Consider the following 12,120-nt stretch of genomic DNA (forward strand, 5'->3'; position numbering starts at 1 on the left):
GTCGGGCAGCCATCTGCACAAAGCACCCATATCTGCGCTGCCCTGTGCCACAGCCCCTGGCCACAAGCCTGTCAGCACTTAGATGCAGTCAGCATGACTGAGCTCCGGATGTTTATCGTGTCTAAGTGTGATGAAGTGAAGTTCGGACAGCATCTGCGCTGGCAGCTGCTGTGCCAGAAAGCTCAGTCCAAGAGCAAAGAGGGAGCTGGCAGGCACTGGAGAGTGTTTCCGCTTTGTAGTCCCAGGAGGGTCCTCCCTTGCAGCATGAAAGCAGCTTAGACAGTAGTAAGTAGATGGGCATTGACTGTGTACTAATAAAACTTTATTTATAAATGGACAGTGGGACAGATTTTTCTTCTGAGCCATGGTGCTGACACCTGTTCTACAGGATTGTTAAAATACATAGTCAGTTTGGGGGTTTTGTTTGTTTTGTTTCCAAAGTTAGGGGTTGAACTAGGCCGGGATACTCTCCCCTACCATTTCACTCAAGGTTAGCACTCTAGCACTTGAGCCACAGTGTTACTTCTGACTTTTGGTCAGTTAATTAGAGATAAAAATCTCACGGACTGGCTGAGCACTGGTGGCTCGTAATCCTAGCTACTCAGGAGGCTGAGATGTGAGGATCTCGGTTCAAAGCTAGCCTATGCAGGAAAGTTCTTGAGACTCTTATCTCCAATTAACTACTAGAAAACCAGAGGTGGCGCTATAGCTCAAGTGGTACAGCTGAAGAGCTCAGGGACAGTGCCCAGGCCCAGAATTCAAGCCCCATGACCAAAAAGAGAGAGAGAGAGAGAGAGAGAGAGAGAGAGAGAGAGAGACTTTATTGTCTGGACTGGCTTCAAATTTTGTTCCTCAGATATCAGTCTTCTGAGTAGCCAGGATTACAGACAGGAGCCACTAGCACCCAGCTAGTTCAGTATTTCTTTAGAAAACACCTCTTTAGGCTCTTCTGTTCCTCATTTCACAAACATGTGTGATAGGTATATCAGGAGTATTTTTATTTTTATTTTAAATTGTGACAAGCTAGTTAAGCCAGCAGATTGTACATACCTATAATCTGATAGGCAGAAATGATTGGAAAGATCATGGTTCAAGGCCAGCTCAAAAGTTAGCAAGACCCTTTTTAACAGAAAAGGCTGGGCACGGTGGTGACCACCTATTATCTCAGTTATGCAGAAGTCCATAAGTAGGAGGATTGTAGTCTGAGGCCAGCCCCAGGTAAAAACCTAAGAGACCCTACCTGTAAAATAACTAAAGCAAAAAAGGGATGGGGCATAGCTCCAATGGTAGAGCTCCTACCTAGTAAGCAAGAGACCCTGAGTTCAAAACACCAGGGACACATAGACACACATACAGAGATCAGAATTTGAATCACTTGGACTTATTTTGAAATTTTTAAATAGGCCTCAAAATCTTTTTTGGTAGAAATTTACAAAATGGTTCTAAAGTAGAGCTGGAAATGCAAAGGCCCTGTGACAGCCAAACCTTGGAAGTGAGCAAATTGAATGCTGCCTGAATTCTGCCTGTCCTTAATGTTCACACCACCATCCTCCACCACCAACACACACACACACACACACACACACACACACACACACACACACACACACACACACACACACACACACACACACACACACACACACACACACACACACACACACACACACACACACACACACACACACACACACACACACAAAATTTACAAAATGGTTCTAAAGTAGAGCTGGAAATGCAAAGGCCCTGTGACAGCCAAACCTTGGAAGTGAGCAAATTGAATGCTGCCTGAATTCTGCCTGTCCTTAATGTTCACACCACCATCCTCCACCACCAACACACACACACACACACACACACACACACACACACACACACACACACACATGTCCCAGTCAGAGGGCAAGGAAGGTTTCATGGAGAAAGGGGAGGATTTCAGTATCTGTTGGTGTATCGTATTTGTAAGCTGAGCCTATGACCTTACCTGTGCAAGGCCTTCTTGCATCATCAGAAGACCACTGCACAGAGAAGACTAAATGGATCTCCACCAAAATTAAAAAAAAAAAAAATCTCTGTTCTTACCAAGACATGGTAAGAGAATGAAAAGAAAGGCCAAAGACTGAGAAGATAACAAAGTTATTTATGTTAGAACCTGTATCTAGAGTTCACAAAGATCTCTTAGAACTCAATAATAAGAATCTGTGGTTGTTACTTTTATTTATTTATTTATTTTTGGCCATCGTGCGGCTTGAACTCTGGCCCTGAGCATTAGCCCTGAGCTCTTCAGCTCAAGGCTAGCGCTCTACCACGGAGCTGGTGGTTAATTGACAATAAGAGTCTCGTGGACTTTCTTGCCAGGGCTGCCTTTGAACCGCAATCCTCAGATCTCAGCCTACTGAGTAGCTAGGATTACAGGGGCGCCCAGCAAGAATCTATTTTGTTTAATGGGGAAAATGTATTTGAAAGACATGTCCCTGAGTAAGGTAATGTGAACAGCAAATGAGCCCAGAAAAGATATTCAGTGTAGTGTTAATATCAGGGAAAGGAAAGGGAACCAAGGGGAGAAGCTTGTTGCATTGGCCTATTTGGATGAGCTGGGCAGGGCGGGATTGCCCTCTGCTGGATGGGATGTGAGGTGCAGTCACCTTGAGAGACAAGTAAGTGGGTCTTGCTGCTGACCCAGCCATTCCAGCAGGACTGTTTTGGTGGTATTGGGTTTAAACTTGGCCCGTGGAGTTTTCTTGCTCATGGCTGCTGCTCTACCACTGCAGCTATGCCTCTGGCATTTGCTCGTTAATTGAAGGTTTAGAGTCCTATGGACTATTTTTATTTATTTATTTATTTTTGCCAAGGGTGATTTAAAAATTGTGATCATCAAATCTCAGCCTCCTTAATACCTGGGATTACAGCTGGCTTTCCTTCTTTTTGCCAGTACTTGGGTTTGGACTCCTTGTCCCTACCAGATAGCTGCTCTACCACTTGATTCACACCTTGACCCTTTTTGCTTTTGTTATTTTTTAGGTAGGGTCTTGCCTTAAACTACTATCCTCCCTCCCAGCCCCATCTCACCTTCCTGAATAGCTAGAATTATAGGCATGAGCCACCAAACCTGGCTGACATTCTGATTTTTCAAGCCCTGGGTACTTTCATTACACCTTAAACAACAAGCACCTGAGGCTAAGTTTGTTGGTCTCTCTTCCCTCCTAGAGAGCCGCCCTGGGCTGGGCTGTCGGGAGCTGGTCTTCAGGAACCTCTCTAAGGTCCTCCCTGCCATCTGTCATGATATCACCGACTGGGTGGTAGGGACCAGGGTGAAGGCTGCACAACTCCTGCCCGTGCTGCTGTTGCATGCGGAAGACCACATCACCCAGCACTTGGAGATTGTCCTTAGAACCCTGCAGCGGGCCTGCGCTGATGAGGAGAAGGCTGTAGTCAGCAGCGTGAGTGCCCCATCCCTGGTCAGGGGACAGGTGCAGGAGCTCAGCCTTCCAGGTGGGAAGGGTTGAGTCATAACCACTGTAGTGAGAATGTGGGCACTATTGTCCTCAGCTCCTAGTGACTACAAAATTGCAGTAAATGCAGGGAGAGTCTTCCATGTGTCCCTGGGAGCCCAGCTTCCCCAGCATGGGCATGACCAAAGTGGCCACTCAGCACTCCACAGGCAAGTAGATAGGAGCAGGGAGCCCCATGTTAAGCCATGCCCTCCCAGCCAGGTCCACCCACTCCAGGACATAGTCCACACTTGGGAAAAGAGCAGATACTTTTCACTTGAGGTTTAGCTGCCTGTTTGAAGTTGTCTAGATCTGTGTGTGTGTGCGAGCCCTGGTGCTAGAAATTGATAGCAGAGCTGTGAAACTCTTGCTTGGCTTTTTGCTCAAGGTTACCACTTGAGCCATTGCTCAGCTTTTGGGTGGTAAATTGGAGACGAGAATCTTTCTCAGATTTGTCTGCCTGAGCTGGCTTTGAACCTAGATCCTCAGATCTCAGTCTCCTGAGTATCTAGGATTACAGGTGTGCACCACCAGTGCCCAGTTTGTACAGACCTGGCTTTGATTTTTAAATATTTTCTTTTTTCTTTTCTTAATTTTTTTTTTTTTTGGGTCGGTCATGGGGCCTGAACTCTGGGCATGGGCGCTGTCGGTCAGCTCTTCAGCTCAAGGCTAGCGCTCTACCACTTGAGCCACAGCACTACTTCTGGCTTTTTTTTTCTGCTTATGTGGTGCTGAGAAATCAAACCCAGGGTCTCATGCATGCAAGGCAAGCACTCTACTACTGAGCCACCTTCCAGCCCCTAGATATTTTCTTGTAAATGTTCTGAATTAGTATATTTCCCACAGAAAAAGTGATGACTTTAGGTTTCAGCATCATTATGGGAAAAATAAGGTAAGCTGGGTGCCAGTGGCTCATGCCAGTAATCCTAGCTATTCAGGAGGCTGAGATCTGAGTTTTGTGGTTCAGAGCCAGCCTGGGCAAGAACGTCCTTGAGACTCTTATCTCCAATTAACCACCAGAAAACCAGAAGTGTCACTGTGGCTCAAGTGGTAGAGCACTAGCCCTGAGCTGAAGAGCTCAGGAACAGTGCCCAGGCCCAGAGTTCAAGCCCTATGACCATCAAAAAAAAAAAAAAGGTGAGCCAGCAGTGCCCTGTGAGCCAGGTACCACCCAGGCGGGTCAGCCCCTCTTGGCTCCAGGGCGTTCCCCCACAGCACTCACCTGCTCCCCTTTTCTGTGATCCCCCCTCTGAGGGGGGAGAGTCGTGAATGGAATCAGGCAGTAGTGCCCTCTGGGGTAGGCTGTCTTCATCGTTCACAATGTCCAGGTCAGCCCTACTGCTATCTCTGCATCATACTCAGGGCTGGGTAGGAGTTAGTTGTGCATGGAGGAGCTGAGTCTAACCACATATCAATAAGAAATGTAGGTCTCAGGTGTCACATGGAGAGTGTGAAGCAAGAAAGTCATGGGGACATAACCTTCCCCCTCCCCCCAAGCTGGACATGTATCTCAGTCTTCTGCCATGAAGCCTGGGAAACTGGAAAAGCCGGGGGCGGGAGGTGGGGGGGGGGGAGGGGGGGTTGGACCTGTCAGGTGGTTCCTGGCCCTCTTACTCTCCCATGTTTCTCAGTGTACAAGGTCTGCAGAGTTGGTGGGGACATTCGTCAGCCCTGAAGTGTTTCTGAAGCTGATCCTGGCCATGCTGAAGAAGGTGCCCTCCCCCTCTGGCCTCCTAGTCCTGGCTTCAGTCATTCGAGGATGCCCACGAGATGCCCTCCAGCCACATGTCAACATCATCGCCTCGGAACTAGCCCAGGCACACATCTGCCAGGGGTCTGAAAACGTAAGCTGGTACTGCCAACTGGGCCACAGTGGCAGGTAGATGGCATCCTGGGGTCTGAGACAGGCAAAGCATCTGTCCCTTCCAGCAACTCTGTGGTGTAACTGCCAACAATATGGTGACAGAGCAGCATGTCTGCCCCAGCCCATGGGTCTCATTAGCAATACCCAGGAATGGTCCTGGCATCTTCTGGCTATTGAGCCTCTGTCTGCCTGCCACTACTGCAGCCACTGGCTTTGGATGGCCATTTAAATGACTAAAAGTTACTGTAGCTGGGACTGGCCACAAGTCTAGTGTTCAGTATCCCTGTGTGCCCAGTGGCTGTCTGGTCAGTGGCATGTAAGAGCCGTGTCCCTGTCGATTGCTGAGGGGGGTCCAGCTGGACCGTGCTCCTGTGGGTGTCATACACTATGGGAGTCCTGGGTCCATAGCAGGGCTCTGAGGGCCTTGCATCCACCTGAGAGGCAAAGGACAAGTCTGCCCATCTGTGCTTTATATAGACAGTCTCAATTGTGGACCCGAGCTGCTTCTGTGTAGATAGATGGCTCTTAGCCTCTGAATTCCATGCTTAAAACAACAACCTGCCCACCAACTTGCCAGCCTGGCTTAGTTTTAAATTGAGCAGCAAATCTAGTTTCCAATGGCTGTTTTGTGGATGTGTTAGGCTTACCTCTGTGTACTTACACAGCAGACATGCACCCTGGGGAAATGACTCTGCCTCCATGGCCAGCATCCTGCACCAGTCCCCATGAGTTCAGCAGCTACATGGCTTCTGACATTTATCAGCAGCTGCTCTGGTGCCAAGCCTGGCTGGAAGGAGGAAGGGGGGCTGCTCTGGGATCTCTGTCCCACATTCCTCTGCCTCAAAGTGAGAGGCATAGAGTTGATGATTGTATTTACAGCCAAATCCTTGCTCTTCCCAGGACCTTTGTATTTGTTTTCCCTTTGGTGGTATTGGAGTTTGAACTCAGGGCCTTCTACTTGCTAGGCAGGTGCTCATCCACTTGAATAACATCCCTTAGCCCTTTTTGGCTTTCCTTATTTTTTGGATTGGGCCTGTCTAGATTGCAATCCTCTTATTTACTCAAGAAGCCAGGATAATGGGCACCCAGCACCTTTCATTTTATTGATTGAAATGAGGTCTCACAGACTGTTTGCCCATGCTGGCCTTGAACCTTAATATTTCTTGTTGTTTGTTTTTTTTTTGGTTGGTCGTGGGACTTGAACTCTGGGCCTGGGCGCTGTCCCTCAGCTCTTCAGCTCAAGGCTAGCGCTCTACCACTTGAGCTACAGCGCCACTTCCGGTTTTCTAGTGGTTTACTGGAGATAGGAGTCTCATGGAGTTTGGTTGCCCTGGCTGTCTTTGAACCTCAATTCTCAGATCTCAGCCTCCTGAGTAGCTAGGATTACAGGTGTGAGCCACCGGTGCCCAGTATTTCTGATCTCTGCCTCCAAGTAGCTGGGATTAGAGACATCCACTTGCACACCCTGCCCAAGAACCAATTTTCTTTTCTTTTTTCTTTTTCTTTTTCTTTTTCTTTTTTTTTTTTTTTTGCCAATTCTAGGGCTTGAACTCAGGGCTGGGGCACTGTTCCTGAGCCTTATTTGCTCAAGGCTAGCACTCTACCACTTGAGCCACAGCACCACTGCTGGCTTTTTCTGTGTATTTGGTACTGAGGAGTCAAATACAGGGCTTCACACATGCTAGGCAAGCACTCTACCACTAGGCCACATTTCCAGCCCCTAGAACCCATTTTCTAACAAGCTACCTGTTCTGGAAAAGCTCTGTACTTTTGATCTTGAGTAGTTCTGATGATAATTATTTTGATCCTGTGAATAGACTTATAGGCCAGAACATTCTACTTCTAAAAGGGTACAACTTGCAGGTGTGTATGTACAGGTGTTTAAATATATAGTTTACAAACTTAAAATCAGAGGAAACATCGTTTCATAATCAATTACTGAGAGATCAGTCTGTTTTTGGTTCCTTCTGGATCATTCAGACAGAGCCTGAGGGTGCATAACCCTCCCCTGCTTGCCTTCCTCTTCCTGGGCCTCTAGCCTCAGGCCAAGGAACCAGTCACTTAAAAACCTTGGGCCGACAGGCTTTGTTATTCCTACCTTGACAGACTTGAATGTTTGGCAAGCAAGGGCAAGCATGACACTATCCTGTCAATCATGGCTGTTTCGAGAGCCCAGCACTCTCTGTGTGACAGGGAGGGGGCACACTTTGTGTCCTGTCACTTAAGAAATACCTGTGTTTCCTGGGTCTGGTGCTCAGTAGCTCTAAGAACAGGTTCAAAATGTCCTTCTAGAGTGAGCTCAACATTTTTTTTAAATCCTGGATTTAAGCCAGAGTCGGTGCAGACGTGTTCTGTGCATGTGTCTGACACTGCCCTGTGGTTGTCAGGGCTGCTTAGTAAGAAGGGGGCTTCCCCAGGTGTTCGGGGGCCAGGCGCTGCACCTGGAGCTTAGCTGGAGAGAACTTGATCCTCAGTTGGGGGATGTGTGTAGTGACAGGTACCTGGAATGTGAGGACACAACAGCTTATTCATTCTTGTCTGAAGAAAAGCTGAAATATTCAGGGTTGGCATTGGCCTTTACTGAAATAGTAAAGTCCGGAGAGTTTTTGTTCAAGTGAATTAGACTTTCTGCTTGCCATCACACTACCATCTCTTCTTGCTCTGTGTTGGGTCACTGGACAGCTCTGGTTAGCGGAGGCTTCCATAGATACCAGAGTCCTGCGCTTTCCTCAGGTATGGCAGAGGTCAGGCTTCTGGTTGGAGGCCAGCATGGGCAAAATGTTAGTGAGATTCATCTCAGTAAGTAATCCAGGTGTGGCAGTCACAGCTGTCCTCTCAACCACTTAGGAAGTATGGGTAGGAGGATCACAGTCCTGGCCAGCCTGGGCAAAAAGCAGCTAAAATGACAGGCACTGTTGGCTCAAACCTATAATTCCTAGCTATTCAGGAGGCTGAGATCCGAGGATCCCAGTTTGAAGCCAATTCAAGCAGTCAGGTCTGAGACATTTTTATCTCCAATTAGCTAACAAAAAGCTAAAAGTAAAACGAGGGGGTGGGAGAACTAAAGTAAAATGCTAGACCCTGAGCTCAAGCTCTAGTACCAGCATAAAAATAATAGTAATAATAATAACTAAAGAAAAAATGGCTGGAGTTATGGCTTAATGGCCGAATGTCTGCCTAGCAAGCCATAGACCTTGAGTTCAAACTCTAGTGCCACAAGAAAGAAAGAAAGAGAGAGAGAGAGAGAGAGACATGGAGGGAGGGAGGGGGGGAAGGAGGGAAGGAAAAGAAAGAATATCCATTTTTACTGAGATGATGGCTCCTTACATTTATATCCTAGGTCATTTTAATGTCAGCCAAGACCATGTCCTTAAGTCAGTGGATTCTGGCCAGAAAAGACTGGGCGGGGGGGGGGGGGGGGGGGAAGGGGGGGATGGAGAGGAAGTGGGGGAGAGTAAAGACTGGAATAAATGCACCTGCCAATGCTGGGTGGGGGTCACCCTGTGCACAGCCACTCCCTCAGCCCGGCAGCCCCTGCAGCTGGCGGGGAGGGGTCCGGAATCGAAAGCAAACAACTCTGATGCAGTAGGGCCTTTGTTTGAGTCACATGATTTATGTCACTGGTGTGTTGAATCCTGAACTTTAGACCTGGTTCAGAAGTTGAGAACCTTCCGTCTGGCCATATAGTTAACAGAACTCGTTTGAACTAGGCCCCCATTATTAAAGCGTTACAGCATGTCCCTTCAGTCTGGGTTCTTTATTATTTATAAATTACAGTTGTAAATTACCGCAGTCCACTACCCTGATTCCTTCTGTACTTTATAAAACCTACATGAAGTAGTCAGGTTGAAGGGCATTGTACGAAGCATTCAGACTCTGGTGGCTTAGGCCTGTCATCCTAACCTCTCAGGAGGCTGAGAGGGAGAGGATTTCTCTTCAAAGCCAGCCTAGGCACACACAGGAAAACCTTAACCAATAGTTGAATGTGGTGGCATGTGCCAGTTATCCTAGCTATGTGGGAGATCAAGCACAAAAGTATCTGAGTTCAAGGCCAACCTGGACAGTTTTAAAAGTCCATGAGAATCCTATCTCAACAGAAGGAGCTGGGTACAGTGGTACACATCTCTTGTCCCAGCTATAGTAGGAAGTGTAGAGTAGACAGGTGTACACTTGGGAAAATGAGATGCTAACTCAAAAATAACCAGTACAAAATAGGGCTGCAGCTGAGCGCCAGTGGCTCATGCCTGTAATCCTAGCTACTCAGGAGGCTGAGATCTGAGGATCACGGTTCAAAGCCAGCCCAGGCAGGAAAGTCCATGAAACTCTTCTCTCCAATAAACCACCAGAAATGGTGCTGTAGCTCAAGTGGTAGAGCACTAGCCTTGAGCTGAAGAGCTGAGGGATAGTGCTCAGGCCCAGAGTTCAAGCCCCATGACCGACAAAAAAAAAAAATAATAATAATAATAAGGCTGCAGCTGGACTGGTGGCCCCGCAATCCTAGCTGTTCTGAAGGGCTGAGATATGAGGATTGAGGTTCAAAGCCAGCCTGGGCAGACAAGTCCCCATGAGACTCTTATCTCTAATAAACCACTCAAAAACTGGAAGTGAACCTGTAGCTTAGAATGGTAGAGTGCTGGGGGTGGGGGGAGAAGGATTGGGATGGGGGGGAGGGGGGAGGCTGGGAAGGGATGTGAAGGGTAAACAAAGGAGGAGGCTGCAATGCTTGGTAAGAAATGTACGCATTAGGGCTGGGAAGTTGGCTCAGTGGTAGAGCGCTTGCCTTGCATGCCTGAGGCCCTGGGTTCGATTCCTCAGCACCACATAAGCAAAAAGAAAAAAGCCGGAAGTGGCGCTGTGGCTCAAGTGGTAGAGCACTAGCCTTGAGCTGAAGAGCTGAGGGACAGTGCTCAGGCCCAGAGTTCAGGCCCCACAACCGGACCAAAAAAAAAAAAAAAAGAAATGTACGCATTATCCTGCCCATGTAATTGTAACCCCTCTGTACAGTATGTTCACAAATAAAATAAAATTAAATAAAAAAAAGAATGGTAGAGTGCTAGCCTTGAGCAAAAGAACTCAGCACAGTGCCCATGCTCTTGAGTTTAAGCCCTACAACTGACAAAAAACCAAAACAACAACAACAAAATAGAGCTGGTGATATAGTTCACCAGTAGAGCACCTGCGTAGCAAGGACAAGGCCCTGAGTTTAAACCCCAATTCACCAAAAATAAAATGATAAGTATTAGACATAAGCTTTAGGAATTCCTGGGTCCTTGACAGCACATGGCTGCTTCACAGGGGTCCTGCTAACTCCCTGCTGAAGCCAAGAGGGAAGGTGTTTGACCAGCCCTTCAACACTCACATCAGCCAGCAAGCTGATGTGATGTGATTGGGGGGGGGGGAGTGTTTTTTGTTTAGTTTTGCTTTGTTTCATCTGTAGTGCTAGGGCAGAATCCAGGCCCTGCCATGTGCTGGGCCAGTTGCCTCTCCCACCGAGCTGCCTCCTCACTGTATTCTTTGAACTGTAGAAATTTACTTTGAAGCTTGATCTTATGGTGTCACTTTTATTTTCTTTTAATTTGAGGGGCAAAGGGAGAGCTCAAGTATCTTAAAGTGAATCTAAGGTCCACTGTCATGTCACTTGTGAAGAATACTCCACTGTACATAGCAGATAGGAGCTCTGTAAGCAGAACTTTTGAATACTCTGTCAAGAATTCCCCAGTTGCATGTGAGCCCTTACCTCCCAGTTGGTGTTAAGTTTTCATGGTGGACATACTCAAGTCAGGCCAGCCTGACACAGTGTCATGGCTCCTCCACATGTCGCTGTACATGTGGGCCATACATAAAAGGTGCTGGGGTGATCATTGCTGACTGTGCCTACGCTGTCTTTTCTAGGACCTTTACCTGGAGAACCTGCTGCTCTGTGTTCAGGCTCTGGTGTCCGTGTGTCAGGAGGATTGCAGTGCCGCCAGCCTGCAGCTCCTGGAGGTGCTGGTGACAATCATGGCTGTTTCAGGTGCCACAGGCCTTGGTGACAAGGTAAGGAGATGGAGAGCTTCCTGCCTTTCTCTCTCGGCAGGAAATATCTGCTATAAATCTCCTCTGCACTTGGATTTCAGGCCTGGGGCATGCTGGCTAGCACTAATGAAAGAATTTAGGACACTTGAGATGAGTCAGTCAGGAGGGGCCTTAGAGAGTCGTCCACCACCTGCAGATGTGTCTTAGTGTCTAGAAGTGAGGACTGCTTAATCTTGGTACCTGTCGCAAAGAAGCAGAGAAAACAGATCTTCATGACCCTTGAGCCTGACCCCTGGGGTTTTCCAAGCCCACCCGGTATGCTCTGCCACAGGCTGTCCTTCATTCATTGAGGCCCAGCTTCACCCAGTTATTTCTGTCCCATTGGCTCTGTATTTTTCCTTTAAAATCTCTCAGCCTCTCCCTGGCACCAGTGGCTCACACCTATACTCCTAGCTACTCAGGAGCCTGAGATTTGAGGATCAACGTTCAAAGCCAGTCCAGGCAGAAATGTCAATGAGACTCTTATCTCCAATTAATCAGCAAAAGCCAGGAAGAACTTGTAGCTCAAGTGGAATAGTCACAGCCTTGAGGGAAAAGGCTAAAGGACAGCATCCAGGGCCTGAGTTCAAACCCCGTGACTGGCATACACACGTATACACACAAATATCTTTAACATCAGGCTACATGGGCTTCAAGGACCCTCCGGGTGTCACTGATTCAGGAGGGTGGAGCCTCCCCTCCTGTTCTTGG

The 12,120-nt window shown here is 47.8% G+C and overlaps 1 protein-coding gene across 1 annotated transcript in view; it reads left to right on the plus strand.

Annotated features, from left to right (window-relative positions):
- Dnaaf5 (dynein axonemal assembly factor 5) overlaps nt 1–12,120 on the plus strand; it is a 44,793-nt gene that overhangs the window by 13,729 nt on the left and 18,944 nt on the right. The window contains exons 5-7 of the mRNA XM_070033378.1: nt 3,208–3,440; nt 5,123–5,335; nt 11,248–11,391. Coding sequence (XP_069889479.1) covers nt 3,208–3,440; nt 5,123–5,335; nt 11,248–11,391 — 590 coding nt within the window. The remainder of the gene's footprint in view (nt 1–3,207; nt 3,441–5,122; nt 5,336–11,247; nt 11,392–12,120) is intronic.

The sequence above is a fragment of the Dipodomys merriami genome, unplaced genomic scaffold, assembly GCF_024711535.1.
Source record: "Dipodomys merriami isolate MVZ:Mamm:240054 unplaced genomic scaffold, mDipMer1.0.p SCAF_22, whole genome shotgun sequence".
NCBI classification, from domain to species: Eukaryota; Metazoa; Chordata; class Mammalia; order Rodentia; family Heteromyidae; genus Dipodomys; species Dipodomys merriami.